Source organism: Protomyctophum parallelum, assembly GCF_964188405.1.
Source record: "Protomyctophum parallelum genome assembly, chromosome: 11".
Lineage (NCBI taxonomy): Eukaryota > Metazoa > Chordata > Actinopteri > Myctophiformes > Myctophidae > Protomyctophum > Protomyctophum parallelum.
This window is the reverse complement of record NC_139707.1, coordinates 39651200-39675726: the sequence shown is the minus strand read 5'-3', so window position 1 is coordinate 39675726 and position 24527 is coordinate 39651200. Positions and strand designations below refer to the sequence as shown.

General features: G+C 46.9%; 1 protein-coding gene across 7 annotated transcripts in view; it reads right to left on the bottom strand.

The window, feature by feature from the left end:
- Positions 1-279: 279 nt before the first annotated feature.
- caska (calcium/calmodulin-dependent serine protein kinase a) overlaps positions 280-24527 on the bottom strand; it is a 134818-nt gene continuing 110570 nt past the window's right edge. For 2 of the 7 annotated variants that reach the window (XM_083775894.1, XM_083775896.1), the window contains 15 exons: positions 23771-23851; positions 19900-20091; positions 19617-19695; positions 16985-17070; positions 16746-16817; positions 15373-15441; positions 13469-13504; positions 11095-11136; positions 10319-10515; positions 9883-9998; positions 4656-4736; positions 3787-3867; positions 3101-3303; positions 1877-1960; positions 280-1001 (listed from right to left, as the gene is read on the bottom strand). In XM_083775894.1, coding sequence (XP_083632020.1) covers positions 825-1001; positions 1877-1960; positions 3101-3303; positions 3787-3867; positions 4656-4736; positions 9883-9998; positions 10319-10515; positions 11095-11136; positions 13469-13504; positions 15373-15441; positions 16746-16817; positions 16985-17070; positions 19617-19695; positions 19900-20091; positions 23771-23851 — 1596 coding nt within the window. In that variant the 3' untranslated portion in view covers positions 280-824. The remainder of the gene's footprint in view (positions 1002-1876; positions 1961-3100; positions 3304-3786; positions 3868-4655; positions 4737-9882; positions 9999-10318; positions 10516-11094; positions 11137-13468; positions 13505-15372; positions 15442-16745; positions 16818-16984; positions 17071-19616; positions 19696-19899; positions 20092-23770; positions 23852-24527) is intronic. The other 5 variants (XM_083775895.1, XM_083775898.1, XM_083775899.1 and 2 more) reach the window with 3 other exon arrangements.

Below are 24527 nucleotides of genomic sequence, written 5' to 3'. Positions count from 1 at the left end.
TGTTTCACTTTTGTTTTTATATAACACTACGTCTAGGTAGTCTGTAAGGGCAGAGTCTTGATTGGCCCGCTGCGGGTGTTTGGCGCAGCGCCCAGAGGAGATTTGATTGGCCCGCTGTGGGTGTTTTTGGCGCAGCTCCCAGAGGAGATTTCGACATGGCTGCTCCAAGTTCTTTGCGCAGTACACCGAGGGTTTTGATTGGCTGTTGAAGGTCAAGTGCAGTGTGGGCGAGACAGAGTGAGAGAGATGTTTCTGATCGGTTGAGGTGCTTTTTCTTCCTCTCTTCTCCATTTATCAGAGTAATCACGGTATTATTATTATTATTATTGATTTTCTTTTAACGTATCTCTGGATGGAGAGAGTAGGAAATGGAGAAAGGGGGGAAGTTCGAAGGAGGGCAAGTTGGAGCTTGACAACTCAGATGAGTGGAAGTTGAAGCGGAGCAGGCCTGGGTGTTGGTAGCTCAGATGAGTGGAAGTTGAAGCGGAGCAGGCCTGGGTGTTGGTAACTCAGATGAGTGGAAGTTGAAGCGGAGCAGGCCTGGGTGTTGGTAACTCAGATGAGTGGAGGTTGAAGCGGAGCAGGCCTGGGTGTTGGTAACTCAGATGAGTGGAAGTTGAAGCGGAGCAGGCCTGGGTGTTGGTAGTCAGATGAGTGGAAGTTGAAGCGGAGCAGGCCTGGATGTTGGTAGTGAGTGGATGAGTGGAAGTTGAAGCGGAGCAGGCCTGGATGTTGGTAGTGAGTGGATGAGTGGAAGTTGAAGCGGAGCAGGCCTGGGTGTTGGTAGTTGAAGTTGAAGCGGAGCAGGCCTGGGTGTCGGTAGCTCAGTAGACCCAGGAGACGGGCACCCACTGGCCAGTGGTGCACACCAGATCGATGGCCTCCTCCAGGTGCCGGATGGTCTCGTCGATCTCGTTGTTGATGATGGTCTGGTCAAAGTAGTGGGCGTAGGTCTTCTGGAGGATCTCAGACTCCTTCTGCAGTCGCTGGAGGGACTCGTCCTGTGGGGGAAGAGAAGGCAGGAAAAGAAGGTTGGCGGGAGGTGGTGGTTTTCAGAGTAGGGGCCACTGGGGGGCGCCAGGTGGTCAATTGGAGAGGACAATCTAAGAATTACCATTGTCATACATTTCTTCAAAATTTTTCCAAACACTTAAAAATAAATAGTACAAAAGCACATTGCGGTGCAAGGCAATGCGAGGTTATAGATCGGCTATGTTTTATTTGAATCCAGTTTACAATGCACAATGAGGCTGTGTGGCTATTTGGGGGTCCTTGGGATGGAAAACCTGTTGGGGGAAGGACAGAGAGCTGGAGGGACTGAGGGTGGTGCATGGCTGAGGGGCTTCAGACTAAAATAGAAACGCTTCCTCAGCCAAAGGAGGTGAATAAGAAACACGACTGGGAAAGCTGAGCAGACAACGCTAACTAACGACTACGACCGTGCATTCAATGGACAGCAATGGGAATTATGTCTATTCTGTTTCGTACTCACTGGCAGCTTTCGACACCACCTGGGCATCTGAGAGGAATGCCAAAAAAACCAAACACATGCAGCATGCAAAGTAAACAAGCACAGAGATGGATAAGAGAGGCAAGGGGGGAGAGAGAGAGAGAGAGAGAGAGAGAGAGAGAGAGAGAGAGAGAGAGAGCGGGCTCTGCTGGCACACACACATGCTTGATGACATCACGTAAATGACTTTGAATATTTTAAAATTGCAATAAACAAAGAGCTTGCAGTACAGTGGAAAGAGATTGTACACAGCATGTGCGACTGCTTATTATTCACAAATCTATAAGAAGCATCTGCTGGTGCGGTTAGACGTACACCATTGAAAAACGTATTGCGCGTGTGTATTTGTGGTGTCCGTAATCATACCTCATTGATGCCTGGTGTGATGGTTGGTGCGGCAATGAACACGACGTATGGGGCAAACTCTGCCGTCCGCAGAACCTTCAGTGCCTGATGAGGGAGATCATATTTATCATATTTCAGTGTGGCAAACACAGCGACATCAAGACGCAAAGGCACCCCATTACACTACAGCAGTGGTTGCCCAAACGTGTTCAGGTCAAGGACCCCCAAATTGACACTAATTAGCCCACGGACCTCCATTTGAAAAAGGTATGCCAGGGACCCCCCCATAAGAGAACATTTTCACGTCTCTAGAAGTGATTCTCAACCCGTTTTATTTCAAGGACCCCCCAGTTTGACATGCATTAGTCTACGGACCCCCGTAGTTACAGTAACTTACAGACCTATAAGGGTTCTAAACTATCATTTAGCCGGGGACCCCCTGGAACTGCCTCAAGGACCCGTGGGGGTACCCGGACCCCACTTTGGGAACCACTGTACCCCACACACACACACACACACACACACACACACACACACACACACACACACACACACACACACACACACACACACACACACACACACACACACACACACACACACACACACACACACACACACACACACACACACACACACACACACACACACACACACACACAGGTGTTCATAAACAGCACTCCACAAAGAGTAAATGCTGTGCATCTTTTAACCACTTTTAATATTGAATATTTTGTTAACAATAGCTTTTATCTATATTCTACAAATACAAATAACATAATGTTACTGTCCGGAAGAAACCACCTAACTCCATTTTTTTTGGGTTATTGATATATATATATATATCGGTATATATCGGTTCTGATGGCCCAGGCCGTAGCGTAACGGTCTGGGCACCGGACTGGTAATCCAGTCGCAGTGTGCCGCGGGTTCGACTCCCGGACCCGACACGGCCTTTACTGCATGTCATCCCCCCATCTCTCTCCCGTTTCCTGTCAGCCTACTGTCTGTCCCTTCAAAAATCAATAAAAGGCGTAAGCCGCAAAAAAATATCTTAAAAAAAAAAAAAAAACCCATTCTGACCTGAGATCAGATTCTAAAAACGTCCATGTCAGTCGTTCTTCGATTTTTCAAAAATAGCAGACCTACAAACTCGTAGCGCGCCACTCGGTGGCGCGCTATGAGCTTGTAGATCTGCTATTTTTCAATAGCTAAAGCATAACGTAATGCTAACACCATTTCTACCTGAGGCTCTACGTCCAGGATGGATATGAGTCCCTGCTCGTGGATCTTGCGGATGGTCTCCAGCCGCGTGCCGTACATGGCGTCCTCGTGGCTGCCGTACTCCAGGTACTCGTTGTTGCTGATGTCCTGCATCATCTGGTCGTGGGACACGAAGTAGTAGTTCTTCCCGTTCTCCTCGTCCTTCTTGGGAGGCCTGGTCGTGTCTGAGAGAGAGACGAGACACGCGAGTTGGGAGGAACGGTGAGCGACAGGAGAGAGAACGTGGTGGAACTATTCAGGTAAAAACTGACCCTGGATCAGCTCAGGAACAACACTTCGTTAAGTGGAACTATTGAACTGACCCTGGATCAGCTCAGGAACAACACTTCAGCGATCCTCCGCGTGGAGAAATAACACCTTGCACATTGCGGACATAGTGCATACTTATATGCAGTGTGTGTGTGCATGTGTGTGTGCGTGCTTAATATGCCGATACCTGTAGGGAAGTTTAAATGTAATGCAGAGAAAACCTCAACTGACAAACCTATGCCCACTGCTTTGGAAACCCAGTCCCCTATATGAAGCACCAACCTAAAGTCTTTGCATTGGTAATACAGTTATCTCCAAGTACTTTTTGTACGGTTTGTGCGTGTTCATAGGTGTGTGAGTGTGACTTCAGTGTGTTTATCTGTGTTTGTGTGTCTTACGAGGGATGGGGTAGGCGAATCTGTCAGGGTGTTTGGTGATGAGTGTGTTCTTGATGTGTCTCCTGCCCACTCCATGGGCACCTGAGGAAGTATCAGACAGACAGACAGACAGACAGACAGACAGACAGACAGACAGACAGACAGACAGACAGACAGACAGACAGACAGACAGACAGACAGACAGACAGACAGACAGACAGACAGACAGACAGACAGACAGTATCAGACTGTCCATAGTGTATTCTCTTCACTCTACTACCAGTTCCCATGTGTATCCATTAACATTGTATCCCACAAACGGTGGGGAGGAAGGGCAACCAGAATGCCACATACCGTAGGTAGAATAATACAGAGAAGTGTTGTTTAATTGCCAATAGCACTAAAACAAATAAAGCAAGTATAAAGGCCATATACATGAAAACGTCTTGGAATATTACAGTGCAACATATTTCCAGCTCTTCCTCAGGCGGTATCCCTTTATGTATGCATAGCCTTTGTTCTAGTGCCATTATGAGCAAATACATACCACGTGTTAACCGCTTAAAGGGGTGTTTCAATTTAGAGCAGTTGTTAAGATGCTTGATTAAACATTTTGATATTCAGAGATGTATGTATGTTCATTAACGCCCATCCCATGCAAGCCCATTCAACTTCAACCTCACATTAGACTTACAATGTCAATCACCACCCTGAACAAACATTAAAGTCCATAGTTGGCTGGCACGAATTACATCATTTCGGAAAGCCATTTATTGGAGGGGATCAAAAACATGCTTTCGTCTCTGACAGACAGTCCTTTTGATGAATGAGGAGACCTTCAGTTTTAGATTAGTGGTTGATATTAGTCTTTCACCTGTACTCATACTCACCTAATAAGACTAGTGTTTTCCTCTTGAAAGCAGGGAGCTTCACCACCTCCTCGTATGTGACGAGGTCTAGTTGGTCAAACACTGTAGGGAGAGAGACCAGGGGGAGAGAGAGAGAGAGAGAGACAGTGAGACAACCTGGGGAGACGGCTAAGACAACGGCACTGTGAGGTGGTTCTACAAATCGCTAAAGACAAATGTATACGTTGTTGTATGACCATATCGATCACCAAACATAACTGATTAGGTGAACGAAAAGGTCGTATGACAAAGTATTACATGGTCTACTAGAGGAGTGTCAGACACACCTGGGTGACAATAGGCTTGTGTAGCAGAGACAATTGGAGATCTCAGCCTACTGTGACATCTAAATTCACCGTAGGGGCCGAATGGGAAAAAGAAAACAAAACTGCATTGCAGAACTAATGCAAAGACCTCATGGCATTCCCTCATATTTGTGATATTATGATTCGTTTTCAAAGCAGTGGACATTGGGTTTGAAAGCAACCATTCTCTCCCTGCTGTTTTATTACATTTACATTTCTTTTCTGATCGTCTGGTTACGCGAGACTAGCTTAGATGAACTGACGGATGTCAGGTTTATCGTCAAAACTTTGAATGGTTTCTGTATCATACGGACAGTTGGTAAAGGGCCGTAATGTCTGTGACAAAGTGAAATGTGGCTGTACAGTTCAGAAGACTTGATTTCTTCGACTGAGCCGATATGGGCCACGATAGGGAGTAATCCAACCAAGCGAAGGACCGAGAGTTCAGTCCATGGCATGAATACATACATTCCTGTGCAGGAGGTATTTGAGGTATTTGATCAAAAGTATAATTCCATTAGTAGCCGCTGCAACAAACAAACCTTCAACAAAGAATACGTATAAATACTATGTGTAAAGTGCAAGTTGAATTCATTATAGAGATCCATTCAGTAAGGTAAGGTGGGAGAGGAGAGAATGAATGGTGGCTGCGGTGCACATGGAGCGCAGGTGTAAAGCAAGCCAAGAGGTCAATTTAGGGAGCAAGAATACTACACTCCCTTCGGCCCTTGGATGTCTGCACAATGTGTGCTCAGCCCCCGTAACATGAACCCCAGATAAGAGTCTGGCTAGGATGAAGGGGGCTGACATGTGAAATACAATACCCACAAGTCACTGTGTTCTCTCGTGTAACAGTCGACGCTATCAGTGATAGCCGGCTTACTGACCATCTGGCCGTCGCTAAAGCATACAGTAAATGCAATGTGACGTTCAAGTGGCTTTTACAAAGTTTGCGCTCTGTATTCAGTTCATATACTAAATTGAGCACGTCAGCGAATGCCATTGACCATCCACAGTAGCCATCTTGCTCTTATGTCATACTCAAGAGGACACGTGCACATTTTGCGATTATGAGGCAAGACAAAAATGGCTGCCATTTGACTAATTACAGTAATATCACAACTGAAGAGTTGTCATTGCTACTGCCGTTTGTAATACTGTCCATTTTGGGGAATTACTGAGCGCAATTGACCAGACAAATTAGAATTAATCACATTAGGAGGATGACAACACACAAGTATTATGATTTATGAACAAACACATACTGCAAACTGCCATATGGTTTCAGTTAGTTATTCTGGGTAAATGACAACAGAACAAAACTGAAACGGTGGCAGTGACAGCTGAAAGGCCTAGAGGGTGTTAAACAAAATGGAATGAGATAGAAAGAGAAAGAGAGTGATAGGCTAGAATAGAAGTGTGAGACAATGCATGATGCGAAGTGTGTTATCTGTTACATGTGTTTAGATAAAGAAGGAAGAAGCAAATAAGCATTAGAGTCCCATCACAGTTTGTTACTTACATGCAGAGAGGCCGTTTGATAGGAAAGCGAGAGAGATGGACAGGGGGAGGGGTCATAACATGGTCCAGTTACAACAGCAGAATTACCATACATTAATTGCACAAACACAGCAAACATACATTAGTGTGAGTGGCCATGCGACACTCCACAACACCGACAATGGTTCAGTCGGGACACTCAGTGCAATTAAACAAAACAAACAAACAAATATTGCAGTGATATTATGCATTGGTATGTTAAGGCATTGAACCTCTACCATGAAATGTTCTATGAGCAGGGCCTGGCTGTAAACTAGTTCTTGAGCTTAGTCCAGTTACCCTGGGTAAACATAGTACCTTTCCTTTCCTTTATGTGATAGCGTGGCTCTGCTCCCAGAACACGCCTATGCAAGCATAACACACACAACCACTATAAGACTGAGCCTAACACAGTCATACTTCAGTCTGGAGAGACTGAAGGCCGTTCCTACTACTGTATGAACCTGCGCAGCGTGACATGCTGACATAGTGAAGGCCTACTGTACGTACTGTACATGCTACTAGGAGGCTGGGGGGAGTTTAGTCGTGGACGTAAACTAGCATCTGTTGTAGCGGTGAGAGATCTGAGCATGTACGAGTGAACCCGCTTAAATAATAGACCACGTTGTTCCGTTGATAGATTGTGAGCGTATGAAGGTGGGATGATGGGACCTCTGTGTCAGAATGTCTCATGACATGGACTGTGTCACCCCATGTGGACAGGAAGTGAGACACATAAATGTTCGGTTTATCTATGCAGTTTATCAGATGAAACTAGATCAACTACAGTGAACAAACACATGCTTGCAAAATAGATTATATCATTGCTTTTGGGCAGAAACCTATCTCCATAATGCATATTTTCAACTTTTTATGTTTTTTTCCCTCAAATTAGTGTCCTACTTCATTGTACAAGACTGTCTGTCAACCAAAAGCAGCCAATTTAACTAATTAAAGTACCGATATTAACAAGAGCTTGTGACTAAATAGGAATTACTTTGGATCCATTGGAACAAAGGTTATTCTTTATTTGATTTGATCATTTCCTGAAAAGTTACAGTTTTGGACAAGGCCTCCACCCAACAGCTTCGATATAGATGTGATATTGAGTTACAGTGCTACTATTAATCACCAATGGCTAGATGCAGAGATGCACGTTATATTATTACATGCTAAATAGTAAAGTATAGCTTTAAATGTCCATTGACGGATGTGAAGGCTCTCTATGGCCTGCTGAGCAAACAGTTGACATGCATACAAACCTGATATTAGGCATGCTAATATTATACATGCACACACGTCGTGCATGCACAGACACACAATCCCCCCGACCCCCCCGACCCCTCAACGCCCGCATATCGATTGGGGAGCAGGAGAGGTCTTAAAATACCGTAAACCCCCCAATCCAGCTGTGCTCAGTGCAACACTCAATTCCCATAATCCCTTGGAGGGGGGAAAGAAAAGCTGCATGTGCACAACATCTTTATACAATTAAATAATATAGGAAATCCAGTGGGAAAAACAATTGATACCAAACATTCCCCCTTTCTTTCTTTCTGCTGAATAAGGGCCTGTAAAGGTCCTGTAGTGTGTGTGAACGCCATACTAATAGGTTATGTGCAGGCAGGCACGAAGACAGCTCTAAGTGTCTAAGTGGGCTGTTTTAAGTTTATGGTCACTCCTGTGAAGAAACCTTGCCCCCTGGGCTGCTGGTCACTCAGGGTGCTAATCTTAGAACAAGTGCCGAAGGCCGCCTGAAACTTAAAGAGTGTGGAAAGTCTAGTGATATGCAGACAGGCTGTACTGCCAACACGCTGTAGTGTATAGTGTGTAGAAGCTTTCCCAGCTAATACAACACACAAAAACACACAAGGTTGCACATGGTATGGATCAGGAGTGTTCCAGTCAGTGCACACAGGCCTGAGTAGCCAAACTCAGAAGCCCTCGCCATAAACCACACCCCCCCTCCCTCTCACCCCTCATTCCTCTTGCTTGTTGCTTACCAACGGCAACCACGTCCAAGCCTACGTCTCTCACACACCCCTGAACTTCTTTTAAACCTTACACCCCCTCCCCCCCACCCCCTAATTATCTTTCCCTGACCGCCTGTGGTCATTTGAGCTGCTGCCACAGACCAGCAGTGACTGTCCAGGTCTCTCCGACAGACCGACACATTGCTTTGGCCTCCCCTGCTCACACAGAAGGGCAGCAGTGGTGTTCACGACGTGGTGATGTGCTAGGTGCTGCCATCTACGGCCAAACATGGATACTGCAGTCACAGAAAGAACGTACTGTCCACAGCTGGTACCTATTACTTAAGCTGGCCTGGGCCTCTATTTCAAGCCTCACGTTTCACTTAGTGATGGGTATACCTTGAGATAAAAGTATTTTGGCAAACATGGCAATGCGCGCACACGCGCGCACACACACACGCACGCACACACACGCACACGCATTTCATGTGCCTGCATGTACTGCACAAACAGATGTGGTCTCAATGAATCTTCTTTCTTATTATTATTATTATTATTATTATTCAGTATTGCTATATTACTGTTATTTTTTGTATTTGTACATTTTGGGGGCTTTTCTAAAAAATAATTAAAGATACTTTTGGGGCTTTTTGCCTTAGTTGATAGATATATATATTAGGTTGACAGGAAACGGGGAGAGAGATGGGGAGAAGACACGCAACGCAGCAAGGGTCGTCGGGATCGGGACTCAAACCCACGAGACGCTGCCAGGCTAGGTGCCCCTAGGCCCCTATAGGCCAGCCTGGGCCATTTTCGGGGCTTTTCTGAGCCTTTATTGAAGAGTAAGGGAGGTCCTTCTGGCCAGGCAGGAATTGAACCAGGGACTCGCTGTCAGGAATTAGAGCCCATGTGTTATGTGCCCTAAGCATCCATATTTACTGTTTGTCCCTGGATGACATCCCTGCTACTCTCCATGTGCTCCTGTGCACACTGCACACGTGTGTCAGTTATTCCTGGCGTGAAGGTGGAACTGCTATTGGGCTAGCTGTATGTATGGCATTAGGTCCTGTTACGCACACACGCACGCACAATGCCAGTACCCACCCTTGTCTGCATGCCTTCATGCATGCATGGACAAGTTTGTGTCAAATCATGGATGCCATGATGAGACATCACTGAAACCTTTGGAACAAACTGTTTTTTTACATGCATGTGGAACTACCAGGTCTGAGAAACCAAAATATCTGCCGCTCAACCAAAGGTGAATCCTCCCTTTAGCTATGAGAGATATCTGGTCATAAGCCAGGTTTACTGTGTATGTGCATGTGGTGTACCTGTTTACTGTGCTACCCCATGCATACATGCATGTGTGTGTATGTGCATGTGGTGTACCTGCGTTGTGCTTGGCCAGATACTTGTCTTTATACTGCTTCTTCTTCTTGCCAAACCAGGTACAGCTGGCCTGCTGTTCCTGTTTGGTCTTCTCCATGGCTATACAAGCCACACGCCTGAGAAAACAAAGAACAAAAAAATCTACATTATAACATCAAAAGAACAAATTCACAAATCACAGTTTAATGTACTTGGCAATTTCTTTTAGAGTAATTTTGTTATGTATTGTAGATAAGATGTTTTTTTGGGGCAGAGCATTCCAGAAGAGTTATTGACCTAAATCATTTTTTGTCATTTTCATTGTCAAGTGATCAGGGGAGGCAATCTGGCATCGGTTGCAGTCGTTATGGACCTACAAGATGTGTTTCACAACCAGCTTGTTATCTCTCTCTCTCTCTGTGTGCGTGTGCGTGTGTGTGTGTGTGTGTTCACTTGCCACTCTTGGAGCTCTGGGGAGGGGATGAGACCCGCCGTGCCGTTCTTCGTGTTCTCCAGCTTGCCCTGCCACCAGTTGTGGTCGTCCTTGGAGATGATCTGAATGATGTCACCCACCTGGAAGCGAATGCCGGCTTCCTTGCAAGGGATGAGCTCGTCCCGGGAGGGATCGTACTCGAACTGAGCCCTCACGTAAATCTGCGGTCAGGAGGGGAGGAGAAGGCGGACACGGTGGTCAGGAGGGAGAGGGAGGGAGTACGGGAAGGGTCGTTTCGGCGAGAGCGAGAAAGACAGAGCGAGATGGGATGTGGTGGATGGTGTAGGTCCTGTGGGGGTATGGCGAGCGCTATAGAGCTGATGCAATGACTATAACGTACGAACAGAACTCTGGGATGGAGGAGGCCTGTTGGAGGGGGCGTCGTTGCACGGTTGCCAGGTTAGAGAACCGTTTCCAAGGCAGAGACTGTGTCCCACGAGATGCTCTCAGACACAGCTGGGCTATTAGTGAGCCTCTGAACACACACTGGTAATTATGGCACAGGCATTGTTTTGTGCGTTCTGCGACTTCAAAAACAACATACAGTACATTTCCCTTGCTTTAACGCACCACACTGTCACTTTCTGGTTTCCTCTACCCTGCGTGTGATCTGGGACGATATGGCCGTAGAATGGTTTGGCGCACAACATTGATTGGGACATCCATCAGTGCCGTTTTACAGTAACACTGACTATTTGGTCGACGTCTTTATTTTGCTCTGGGGGCCGACTGTCTCTTACCTTGATGGACATTTTATCCTTGATTGGAGGTCTTGGTATGATCTAGGACGTGAAAGCATCACACACATCATGCAGCAAAAAGATACTGAACGTCTAATCTAAAACATATACTGTTGTTATCTAAGGCTGGTGGGGAGCTGGGGAGGGTATCGGGGGAGCGTGAGCGAGATGGACCATGGCGGTATATATATATATGAGGCATACTGTAGCTAGGTAGGAGAGCTATATCATTATCAACACTATGGGGACAGTAGCCAATTACACCTCTAACATACAGTATTATGGCATGCGCTTCTGTAACGGAGACATTACAGGCATGATTAAAACAACTGCGAATGTAGGGTCTGCCATGGTTTGCCTGTAGAGCCTTGTGCCCTCCACTGGTAGGATCTGGTACCAGCGCTAACAACACAACATCAGCACTTTTCAGCCTCTGTCGCCACATCCTTGTTTTTCAATACAGCACACACTGATTTCATTTTAGGCTTGTTTGGGAATTAGTACAGATGATGTTCTAACAAGGAATATGTACAGTACACAGTAGAAGCCGGAGTGTCAATTTAACACAAAATCTGACCCTTAAATGAACACTCTGGATTTTGCTGTGTATGAGCCTACTAGTGAGATGAAATGGGAAGACAGTTACGGTACAGCGTTGAGTTATAGGAGTTCTATTTTGAACTGCGCCGAGGTAGAAGTTGCCCATAAGTCCTGATCTATGGAGTCATTTAAACCGCATTAACCATTTCTCTGGAAAATAATTCATAACGTTTCTGGCAGAGGATCAGCAGCTATAAGGGCAATTTCTAGGCTCTCCGAATGTCAATAATGCCTGTGCCATTAGTACCATACAGAAAGCAGCAGTGAGGGAAGGGAAACTGTACCGTCAAAGCTGATAAGCCACCCGAGTACACTGCAGTGGTCACAGACTTTGGTCCCCGACTACACGGTTGACAATTTAGCCATATTAATAAACCAATTGAGTCCTTCATGAGTTGTTCATGGATGTTTTCAAAGTGTCCCATTTGCTGAAGGTGACATCATGGCGACCACTGCGGTGACTTGTGCTTTCTGCTTTAAATAGCGGATTGGGTTTTTGTCTTTAAGGGAAAGGGTGTGGTTGTTTGTGACTACAATCAGCTTGCCGCACACACCGCTCAAAGCCCCTTTGGCCAGATAAGAAGCCTGGGGGGGGGGAGCGAAGGGAGGGCTTTGCAGGGTATGGTGGAGTATCGGGCAGTGTTGTTTTTGGCAGCAAATTTCGATTTTAGTTTAGTCATAGTCTTTGGACTGAAACTTCATTTAGTTTTAGTCACATTTTAGTCACCTGGAAATGTCTTAGTGTTAGTCTAGTTTTAGTCGACTAAAATGTGTTTTGGTGGGCCTTGATGCCGTCGTAATGAGTGTTTTTACACTTGCTGAAAATAGCCAATCTACAAGCTCACAATGCAACGCGACGCGTTGTGAGCTTGTAGATCAGCTATTTTCAGCATGCAACCAAGAGTAAAATGACTTATAGTGGATCTCTTGTCCACTAGTCCCTTCTTAACATTTTAGTCTAGTTTTTATTTGTCAACGAAATTGTCAGTATATTTGGTCTTAGTTTTAGTCATCATAGCTTAGTTTTAATTTAGTTTCCATTCGGTTTTGTCAGTGGAAAAAGGTAGTCGACACTGATATGGGGGGGGGGGGGGTGTACGGAGGTTGTAGGATCTCTGGCTTCCTTTATCAAGGTTGACCGCAGACAGATGGCGCTCAGGCATCTCTACAACGTTTCCATTTGGCGTACAGGGTAGTGTTAAGGTCAGACAATTTCTTCTCAGAAAGAAAATGAAAGAAATCAATGAAAAACTAATTTCCTAAAACACCGGGCCAAAACACAAATTTAATTGAGTTCTATCGAACTTGAGAGGTCTCAACTCCGTCTTTCTCTGTGGCCCAGCTCAAAGCTGAGCCGCTGTAGGAGCATTTCATTGTGTATTATTATAGACTCTAATGCACTTTGGAGCCCGTCCAATATCTAATAGTGTTCGTTTTAAATGGAGGTCATGCCTTGGCCATCCATACTGAAAGTGACAGCTTGGATCTGCATGGTGGACTCAGCTGGGTGGCCATGGTCTTAAAAATCAACACAATGAAGCCACGTTATTTTGGAGGAACTTTAAACTCCACCATGGATTAGTGACTGGTTTCTGTCAAACGAAGAGGTGCGAGAAGAAGGGAAGAAAAAAGGCAAACACACTAACACACACACACAGGGACATGTGAGTGTGCACACGCACACAGACACACAATAACACAATGTGCACAAGAACACAGTGCTGAATTGGGGTTCGGGATTGTGAGGGGCTAATGAGGGGCTAATGTTATTCACCTGTCGACCTTTGGGCTGGATGGTGGACGGCAGATCCTGTTGGGTAAACCATTGACGACACAGAGAAAGTTTAGAGGCAGATGGCACACAGCAGAGTTAAAGCAATGTAAATTCACTCATAAATAATGAAAATAAATTATCTTAGAACGCCAGAGAGACCCAACACAACATGCAACATTCACTGGGGAAAAAAAGACAAAAAGACAAGAGTATGAGATAAAGAGAGGAGAGAGTGATTGTCATCCGTTATGGATCAGATCTGGTACAGCTGTGCGGAGCGAGCAAGCAAGCACAAAGCAAGCAAAGCATCAGCATGACCACAGTGTCTGTCTGGAGTACTGGCGAGGTTAACGGAGGGGAACGGAGTACGCAAATGTTTTTAAGTATTATATAACTTATATCCGGTCGAGATATATCTCGGCCGGTCGAGGTATTAGTTATCTCGACCGGACTAGATAATATTTTGTCCTATGGCCATTTCAGGGCTCCGTAAGATCCAAACTTTTTTTTATTTTCAATTTGATGACATTTAAGATTTTTTTTAATTCAGTTATGAAACTATTTTGAAGTTAGCATTTTTTGGGAGATTTGGGAATCTTTTGAAATAATAATAATAATAATGAAAAACGAAATCTCTAAAATTAACTAAATACAGGGACGTTTACTCGCCACCCATAAAATTGGGCCCGCGACCCACAAATGGGTCCTGAGTTACACAGAGTTTGGGAAACAGTGCTATATACCAGTGGTTCCCAAAGTGGGGTCCGGGGTCCCCTAGGGGTCCATCAGAGAGTTCCAGGGGGACCCCAGCTAAATGATAGCTTGGAACCAAAATGGACCCTTATGGGTCTGTAACTCTGAGAGTGTACAAATGGGCAACCCTAACGGGTCCGTTTGATTTTACAATATAAATTGGGGGTCTCAGAGATAGAAATGCCATTAAATGGGGGGTCCCTAGACTAATGCATGTCAAACTGAGGGTCCTTGAAATTAAACGGGTTGAGAATCACTGCTAGAGCCGTACAAATCTTCTCTTATGGGGGTCCCTGGCATTATCTCTTCAAATGGGGGGTCCGCGGGCTAATTAGTGTCAATTTGGGGGTCTTTGACATGACAACGTGTGGGAACCCCTGCTGTACAGTATGTATACAGTATGCTGTACAGGAGGACAACAGTGTCCTCAGTAGGGGGGGGGGGGGTTGTGTTGTGTCAGCACAGGCGCACGGCACGCAGCACGCTTCATGAGGCACACCAATTTGTTAACTGAGATATCGGACACGGCTTTTAGCTTAAAGAAAAACAAAACAGATTGAGAATGAGGGGATAACGACACACAGGGAACGAGACCCGACGAGATCCTCAGCACCGTCGAAAGAGTACCAACACTGCTATGCCATAGTCACGCCTGATTTGTACCTGCCTTGCGCGGTGTTTGTCACACACCTGAAAATGCGACGTGCTATGAGCTTGTAGGTCCGCTATTTTAGTATTTTCAGTGTGCGACACCGGCAGTCCGGCACGCAACCAAGTATAAATCAGGCTTTAATCACAAATAAATCACACTCCACGCCTGGTAACGTCTGTTTAAATTGCTCTAAACATTACCAGGCAAATAGTGCTCTAAACAAACCACAGACTTGGCTGCCACATAACGTGTAATTCCCGTCAAAAACAGGAGAGAAAAACAAACAAACAAACAACGAAACAACCACAGAGACACGGTTGGAGTGACGGACGGACATGGACAAATAGAAACGTGACATTGGGACAACAAAATGACAAAAAAAGACAACCAGTGGAGACAAGAGACGCAACAAAACAAACTGATGGTTGTGGGTCTGTCTGGGAAGGGCAGTGTTTTATGTATTTATTTAATTTAAAAGGGGTAGGGCGGAGGGCCTTACCAAGATTGAACTGTTAATGCTGGAGTGGCCATTGGCAGGGGACTGTCTGGAGGTGGTAGGGGACTCTTTCTGAAATAAGACATACAGGTCAGCAACATGTAGACGGCACACACAGACGCGCGCACACACACAGACGCACACAGACGCACACACACACACACACACACACACACACACACACACACACACACACACACACACACACACACACACACACACACACACACACACACACACACACACACACACACACACACACACACACACACACACACACACACGTGTGATGGCCTCTCACACCGGGCATCAAAGGGAAAGAAAAAATTCTAAATCCTTCTCAACGTTGACGGAATGAACGCATCGACAAGATATGGGACACACGACTACGTCATACATATCCCCTGGAGCCGGCACATCCTTATGTCACCACAGGGGGGCAGTAGTTTAACACCACACAGACAGACATCATCTCTGTCTTGCAGGGTGCAGAGAGAGCACAACCCTAGGCTTTCACAGCACTTAAGACGAAGACGAGACGAAAACATCCTCCACGCACACTCAGGAATCCCGTGTGTCGGTGTGTGTGTGTGTGGGGGGGGGGTGGGGGGGGGGTCATGCGTGCTCTCATGTTGTCGCTGTCTGGCAGAGACCTTGTATAATCCAAAACAGTACATTTTCAGGAAATGGAAAGAATGACCGCCCGGCGTGTTCCAATGGCTCTAATGTCATTAATCTCCTGTTACTTTTCATTGGTTAGATCTTTATTATGAAACCCCAATCCATAGACGGACCACGTCGATGTCGTGACGTGACGCGTTGTGAGCTTGCATAATGTGGCCGAGTATAAAACAGGTCATTCATTGATGAAAACATGTAAAAAAGGATGATATGGAGATACAAGATTTCTGCCCCGACAATGACGATATACTGTATAATGTCTGTGCTGTTATAACATGTATGTTCTTGTGTGCGTACACACAGAGCGGAGTGGCTCATGTGTTGACCCAGAGGAATGGGCGAGCGGGAGGGAGAGGGGGGTCCGGTATCTTGGTTGTGAAATTGGTGTGCTGAACGTCTGACCCAGCCCCAGCAAAAAAAAACACAGCAAAACACACGCTAAACAAAACGCACGCGCACACACACACACACACACACACACACTAGGCGCACGCTTTCTCCCATCCGCAAATACACAATATACATGGTTAGGCACACATACAGTACACACACACACGCACGCGCTCAGTAACTGGGCGAGCAGTTAGTAACCAGATCAGGGTGGAGTAGGGGGAAAAAAACAACGCCAAGGAGGAGGGGGGAGGAGAACGGGGGGACGGGAGGGGGGGGGGTGAGAGTGGAAGTGGGGTCGTTACCTCACACGAGGAGCCCTGCTGCGTCCGGTAGCTTGGCACTATCTTGAAAGTGATGCTGCCTCGCATCTCTCTCTGCATTGGACAGAAAGTACACAAGAAAGACTCGGTTGGTGCCCTTATCTTCAATTCGGCATCGAATGTATTCACTGTGATCTCTCCAGTCACACTGAGAATCGCACACGCGCGCACGCACGCGCGCACACACACACACACACACGCACGCGCACACACAAACAGACCAGCATCTTCTGTAGCTGCTCGACGGTCTGATTGGCCACGCTGATGCCGTTGATTTCCCTGATCTCGTCTCCCACATGCAACGTTCCTGAGAACAACAAAGAGGAGCAGGAGCAAATACATCAGAGGGAGGAGCCGTCAAACCCTGAACACTGTGTGGAATCACCCTGCAAAAAGATGACCCAATTTAGCCGCTACGCGGGAGGCGTCCTTTTTGTTAGACATGGCATTGGTTAGACATGATAGCATTGGTCCGACTGGATTAAGGGGGCGCCATACTTAGTTTAGACAGTTTTTTGGTTTAGACTAGTCATTGGTTAGACCAGCCATTAGTCCTACAACTACAACCTATCTCAAACCCTCACCCTAAACCTAACCTCCCACGGGACAGCACACCTAAACCTAACCCATGTCTAACCAATGACTAGTCTAAACTAAGTATGCACCCCGTTTACGGTTGGTGAGGGGTGCGTTAAGACGACCGGATTAAGGTTGGTGAGGGGTGCGTTAAGACGACCGGATTAAGGTTGGTGAGGGGTGCATTAAGACGACCGGATTAAGGTTGGTGAGGGGTGCGTTAAGACGACCGGATTAAGGTTGGTGAGGGGTGCATTAAGACGACCAGATTAAGGTTGGTGAGGGGTGCGTTAAGACGACCGGATTAAGGTTGGTGAGGGGTGCATTAAGACGACCGGATTAAGGTTGGTGAGGGGTGCGTCAAGACGACCGGATTAAGGTTGGTGAGGGGTGCGTTAAGACGACCGGATTAAGGTTGGTGAGGGGTGCGTTAAGACGACCGGATTAAGGTTGGTGAGGGGTGCATTAAGACGACCGGATTAAGGTTGGTGAGGGGTGCGTCAAGACGACCGGATTAAGGTTGGTGAGAGGTGCGTTAAGGGTTGGGAGAGGGTTAAGGTTAGGTTTAGGTGTGCTGCCCCGTGGGAGGTTAGGGTTAGGGTGAGGGTTTGAGATATCGGACCAATGGTATGTCTAACCAAAATTGTCCAGCTGTGAGGAATACGCTGTTCCGACCTCCACACATACTCCTGGTGAAGCTCCTCACTGGCACGGGAAAAGAAGCGCCAGGTGCTTCCATGACCGGAGGTGGCATGTGCTTTCATTACTGCCCTATTATGACCAAGTTCAACCATTCTGACTTTCCCCACACAGTTGTCAGAATGGTTGAACTTGGTACTGGTGCAGTAGCCTGGGGTCCACCTAATGCTTTCTATGGCATTAGGCAGCACCCGGCAAGATCCGCCGGGAGAATCTAGACGCAGCTGCGCGACATGAGACTAATAAATTGGAGCGACAGAGAGAGAGAGAGAGAGAGTGTACGTCAGAGCTACCAACCTGCACACATTTTGTGTACCAACCACGCAATTCTAGGTGTCTATACGCCTAGAATTGCGTGGTTGGTACACAAAATGTGTGCAGGTTGGTAGCTCTGGTACGTGTGTGCGTGTCAATTTAACAAAGGTGCAGACAATCAGAAATCAGCAGAATTGAAGTGGACTCGGTCCCAGACTTTTTATTTTCTCCCAGGAAATAAAAACGTCTGGGTTTTTTCGAGGCTACTGGTGCAGCGACAAAGATGACCCTCCCCACACTGCTTCGGTTGGCGGAGGGAAGGAACTTAAACCCCTGCGTCACCCGAGTGCCTACAGAGGGTCCACATTTTACAGTGGCCATGAATCAGCTGTGTGTCAAAGGTGTGACATCTGACGACAAGGCCCGTGTTCTCCTGAAGACCAGTTAATGAAATCACACACTGCCCTTATCCGTAAACATATTTGCCATTTTTTTACGATTTTAGAAAAATATTGTAAAATAGTTCAACTAGCCGATCTAAATCGACGTGTTGTGAGCTTGTAGATAGGCTATTTGAAATATTTAAAAAGTAAAAAAAAAGAAAATAGTAAACAATGGCAAAGAAGTTTAGGGATAAGGAGCAAGGCAAGATATGGCCCCATGACTCTTTTCCCCACTGAGGTGGGTGCGTGGGTCACTTTTTTAAAGATTAGTTTTTGGCTTTTCTGCTTTTATTGATAGTATCAAGTGATGACTGACAGGAAAGAGGGAGAGAGAGAAGGGGAGAGACATGCAGCAAAGGTCGTCACTAGGGATGTCCCGATCACGTTTCTTTGCTCCCGATCCCATTCCGATCATTTGATTTTGAGCATCTACCGATACCGATTTTTCCCGATCCGATATTAATATTTTATAGAACACGTTCATGCCATAATCACAATGGCACAATATCCCAAATCACAGACAATGTCCAGTCCAATATCATGACGTGGCTATAATATTTCCGAGATAAGATTTCCGATCACCCGATCCGATCGGGGACAACCCTAGTCGTCGTGAACGGGACTCGAACGTGCAACGCGCTGTCAGGCCAAAGCCTATATATGTGGCATGATGTGCCTGGACCACTAGGCCCGGATGTGGGGGTCCTTGAGGATGTTTCAGGGACCCTCTTGTGACTCAGAGAGCGTACGTACGCTCTCTTAGTTGAAGGATTTGTAAAATGCGCGTCCGTCCGTGTGGCCTAATGCATAACCCTTGAAATGAAAGGATGACATGCATGCATTCAGGGTATAAAACTCTAACGCTAGGAGGAGTGTATACCTTGTCTGTGGATCATCCCTCCGTGCATTATCCTCGCCACGATGCAGTGGTTCAGATCGTTCATCTTCAGCGTAATGCCCTGCTCGCGTGCACACACACACACACACACACACAATTAGAGGCCTTGGTTACATATAGGTGCAGACAAAAAATCTGCTGTATCATCTCCATGTTGATGTCTGTGTCACTCTACGTGTGTGTGTGCGTGCGTGCATGTGTGCGTGTGTGTGTGGTACTGTGTGTGTGTGTGTGGTACTGTGTGTGGGGTACTGTGTGCGCGTACCATGGGTTCGTCCGTGTTCTTCTGGAACTGGACCAGGCGGACTCTGGTGACGTTCTCCAGGTCCATGTCTCCTCCGTTGGCGCTCTCGGGGGAGTCTCCGTTCAGGTAGGGGGAGGTGGGCGGCGGGGTGACCCGCAGGGCCTCGTCGCTGTACACCTCATGGGCCACCACGTCGTGGGTCTGCAGCAAGGCCTGCGCACGCACGCACGCACACACACACACAACACACAACACGCACACGCACACGCACACACACACACACACACACACACACACACACACACACACACACACACACACACACACACACACACACACACACACACACACACACACACACACACATTTGAATTATTTTATTTGGATCTGCACAAGAGGCGTAATACAATAGACCCAAACACTGATCAGAATTAGGTTATACATTATATGGTCCAACCAGATATAGCTGCTGCACATGCTTGACACACAGAGGGAAAAGAAGAAAAATAAATAATATATATAGCATTGTTGACATACTATTACTAGACAGGATGTTTGTTTTGGGTTTTTTAAGCCACCTAGGGATAAATGAAACAACGCCTTCTCCAGACAGACAGACTGCCCATAGTAGCTGAGACAGAACAGTATTTAGCCAGCTTTTTTGCATTTGTCTTTTGCAATCCACCCAATTGCAGACCCCCGAGCACAAGTTTATGGACATGGCCCAGACTTCCAAATACAAGGACAATAAGTTGACAGTTATATCCCAAGGCCATAATACGTTCCACCAGAAGCTGATATTTCATAAGTTTGGATGTAAAACAAGTGTCCATATACAAATCAAATGGGCAGCCTATTTGAAATATAGTGACAGTTTTTCTAATTTCATTGATGAACACAATATCTGGGGTATTTGGAATATCTTGTAGTGAATTGACATGCGTGTCATTGTGATCAAACCAGTCTATTTTTACAGTGCTGTGTTTATACATTCTTGTTGTCCTGTCCTGTACTCCTCTGATCTTGTCTGAGACCAGGTCCACCAGACGGTCATGTCTGGCAATGTACAGTCCTTTATAGTGGCTGCAACCACATACACACACACACACACACACACACACACACACACACACACACACACACACACACACACACACACACACACACACACACACACACACACACACACACACACACACACACACACACACACACACACACACACACACACACACACACACACACACACACACACACACACAGTGTGGACTTTACATTCCACAGCATCAAAATGCGGGGGTTTCAGTTGACAGTTTGGATTGCTTTGTGCCGTTCCTCTAAAGCAGAACAACTTTTTTTCCCCCCGTCCCCTTAATCAGCCTTTTGCGGCAGTGCTTTAACACAGTGGGGGCCTGCTGATCCCCCCCCCCCCCCCCTCGCTCCCACACACTCACAAAGCTCACTCCGCTGACACACAGAAATAGCAATCAAAGCGCAACTGCCACCAAACCACTCTCCACTGTGTCTTGTACATACACACACACACACACACGGAATGCTGTTTATCAGACACACATACTGGAGTTGTCTCACACAAACACTGCACGCACGCACGCACACACGCACGCGCAGAGCGGATCAGAGAAGCAGAGACATGAAGGCGGTGGCAGCGTCCCTAACTCTCGTGTCAAAGCACATCACCCACAGAGTGAACCTCACACAGGAGGTATGTATATGTGTGTGTCCTAATGAGTACAGGGTTAAGGAGGTTAACTAATCCCTCCATGGTGCATATATATGTCAGTGTGTGAGAGAGAAGGAAAAAAAACGCAAAGTAACTCGAGAAAAGCGAAAGACGGGTTCAGAGAAGCCACAGATAATAATAAATAATAACCGACAGAGCTTGCACGATATGCCTCACGAATGGTGGCTCGTTAAAAAAAAACGTAGGTATCCGAAATGATATGCTAATCTCAGTGAGACTCGAACAATGAGACGAACAATGATCAAACTGTTCAGACGAGGTTAGGTTTGGCTTTGTGGGTTTGTGTGAAAAGCAAAGACGCGCTATTTTAACTCTGAGAGCGTGCTGCAAATGTAACCAAATGGACTCTTCACGGGTACATCTGCTTCGTTTCAAATGGATGCATTAACACTGAGGATTTTACGTTGTACGTAGCTTTGCGGTTTGCAATTTGAAAGGCCTTTCCAACAACATGCATAGTGCAGATGGGACCGTTGGGACAACTCCTCCGAAGAATTAGCAGGACACACAGACCAATAGAGAAAATGTATTGTAGATCAACACACATTTGTTCATTTGAACTGAAGAGTATGAAATGCTGCGCACACAAAAGAAAATGTGTGCTCGCACGCACAAGCGTGCACACACGCGCACGTACAGCGCACGCACACACAATCCTCACCATGTCCACTGGAGTGGTCGGCTGCTGTTGCACACACACAGTCACACAGTAAGCTCTTACAGGAGACAGAGCTAACGCAGACATACTTTCCTTTCCTTGTGCGAGTGTGTGTGTCTTGGAAAGCAGTAGTCTACTACACGACGGCACCTCCATTCCTCCCTCCGTCCTTTCTTTCTTCTTCCTTCTATCCAGGGTACGAGGGAGCCAGACACCCCTGACCCGGCACAGCACATTACCTCAGACACACATGACTGACCCTGACCCCCCCCCCCCCCCCCCCCCCGCTACACTGTCAATCCCTCTCCACATCATCTCTCCTGTCCTCCCTGCTTTATTAGAGCCTTCTCTGATCCTTCCAAACTCCTCGTATCTTGGGTTTTTGATCTCGGTCCCATACTCTCCTACTTTTTTTTTTAGCACTGTGGCTCCCCGATGGACGATGACTCATCCAAAGCTCTGCAGCAACTTGGGTTACTCTCGTCACCAGCGGGTCTCTCTGATAACAGTGGGGAACGCTCCCTCTGTGTGAGGCTAATGAAGGGAGCGTTCCCCATAGTGAAAGTGAGACACACACCCAAATTTACATTTTGAGAGAGAACGGCAACGGAACAATTCATTCACTGTTGGTTTTTTACAGAATTACATGCTTAAAAAAAGGGAGGAGGTGGGGGGGGGGGGGTGCTGAACATTGCAAGGCAAGCAAAGTGGAGTGAGTGAGTTAAGCGGTAAACTCGCATATTATGGTTTTTCCTTGTGAGCATTTCCTGTTATATAGTGTCAAGAAGCTTCCGCTGCCTGCTGCAACATGGAAAAAAGGACGTCCACACACACACGCACGCACGCGCGCGCGCACACACACACACACACACACACACACACACACACACACACACACACACACACACACACACAGTCTAGACTTCCTTCCTCACCCAGCTTATGAGGCTCTGGAGAGAAGTCTTCCTCAAGGGGAGCGAGCGCTGCAGTGTTTGTTGGCAGAGTGTTCCGCTATGTCACCCTGCAAGCCTCCCAAATGGGGTGCTTTCTGACAGAAATAAAACCTTAAAAAAAAAACTAAAAAAAAAACGGTAGACACCCTCCTCGTCTTGTTGAGTTCATGTCCCTGTTCTCACCACCACCAGCCCATCTTTTTCTCCTCCTTGCTCACTCTCTCCTTTCCCCAGACAGAGCATCGAGGAACGAGAGAGAGAGAGCACAGGTATAGTATCAGCTGCAGAGTGATTACTGCGGCCAGCGGTGTGTGCTTAATGGAAGTGTTTGGATTCTGTCTGGGCCGAGTCTGGCCAAGAATGTCCTTCGTCAGCAGCCCTGAACATTGCTTAGGGGGGCCTACTGCACCCTGTGGCAACATGACGGCCTTGGATTATACGTGTGCGTGGTGCATGTGTGTGTGTAGGAGGGGGGAGGGGGGGGGGGGGGGGAGGAGGGAGGGCTCCTTGACCTACCATGAAATGAGGCTGGGTTAGTATCCGTCTGAGTTCTTTAGCGTCGTGGTTCTCTGGATAGCAGGAGATCTCTTCCAGTACCTGAAGAAGCACACAGACAAAACACACGTCAAAGGCAAAGCATACACACACACGCACGTGCACACGCACACACGCAAACACACACACACACACACACACACACACACACACACCTTGTAGACTGGAGAGTTGGGGGGAAACTGCATACTGACTGAGAGCCGACCCCCTCGGGGTCTCTCGGAAGCCTTCCCTTAAATCCCACCTCCCACGTCAACACAGTCGATTATTAGAGACCAACGTGGATATACCGTTCAGCCAATCGAGAATCTGCATGGTCAAGTGCAAGCACCTCCCCCCCTTCCCTTTTGACGCGAGTTGATTTGGTCATGTACGTCATTTCAAGTTATGTTGCGCCGGGCTGCTGAATGTGGCATTGTAGAGGTGAGAGGTGTGTGCGTGTGCGTGTGTGTGTGCGCGCGTACGTGCGTGCGCGCATACACTGTGATATTGTCAGAGTTAAGACTTTCTGGTCTCCCAGCCAGCATGCTCACTTAAACCCCTAATGAACCAGAATGCAGAGGCAACGCCTGGTCTTCAACCAACCCAACATGTCAAATGTCTCTCCTTTTTCCGTCCCAGGCCTATACAGTTGTTGTTGTTGCCCATGACGCGCAGTACAACGCGCTGGTGACGACCCAATAAGGATAACGAAGGCCATGGCAACCCCCTTACCTCA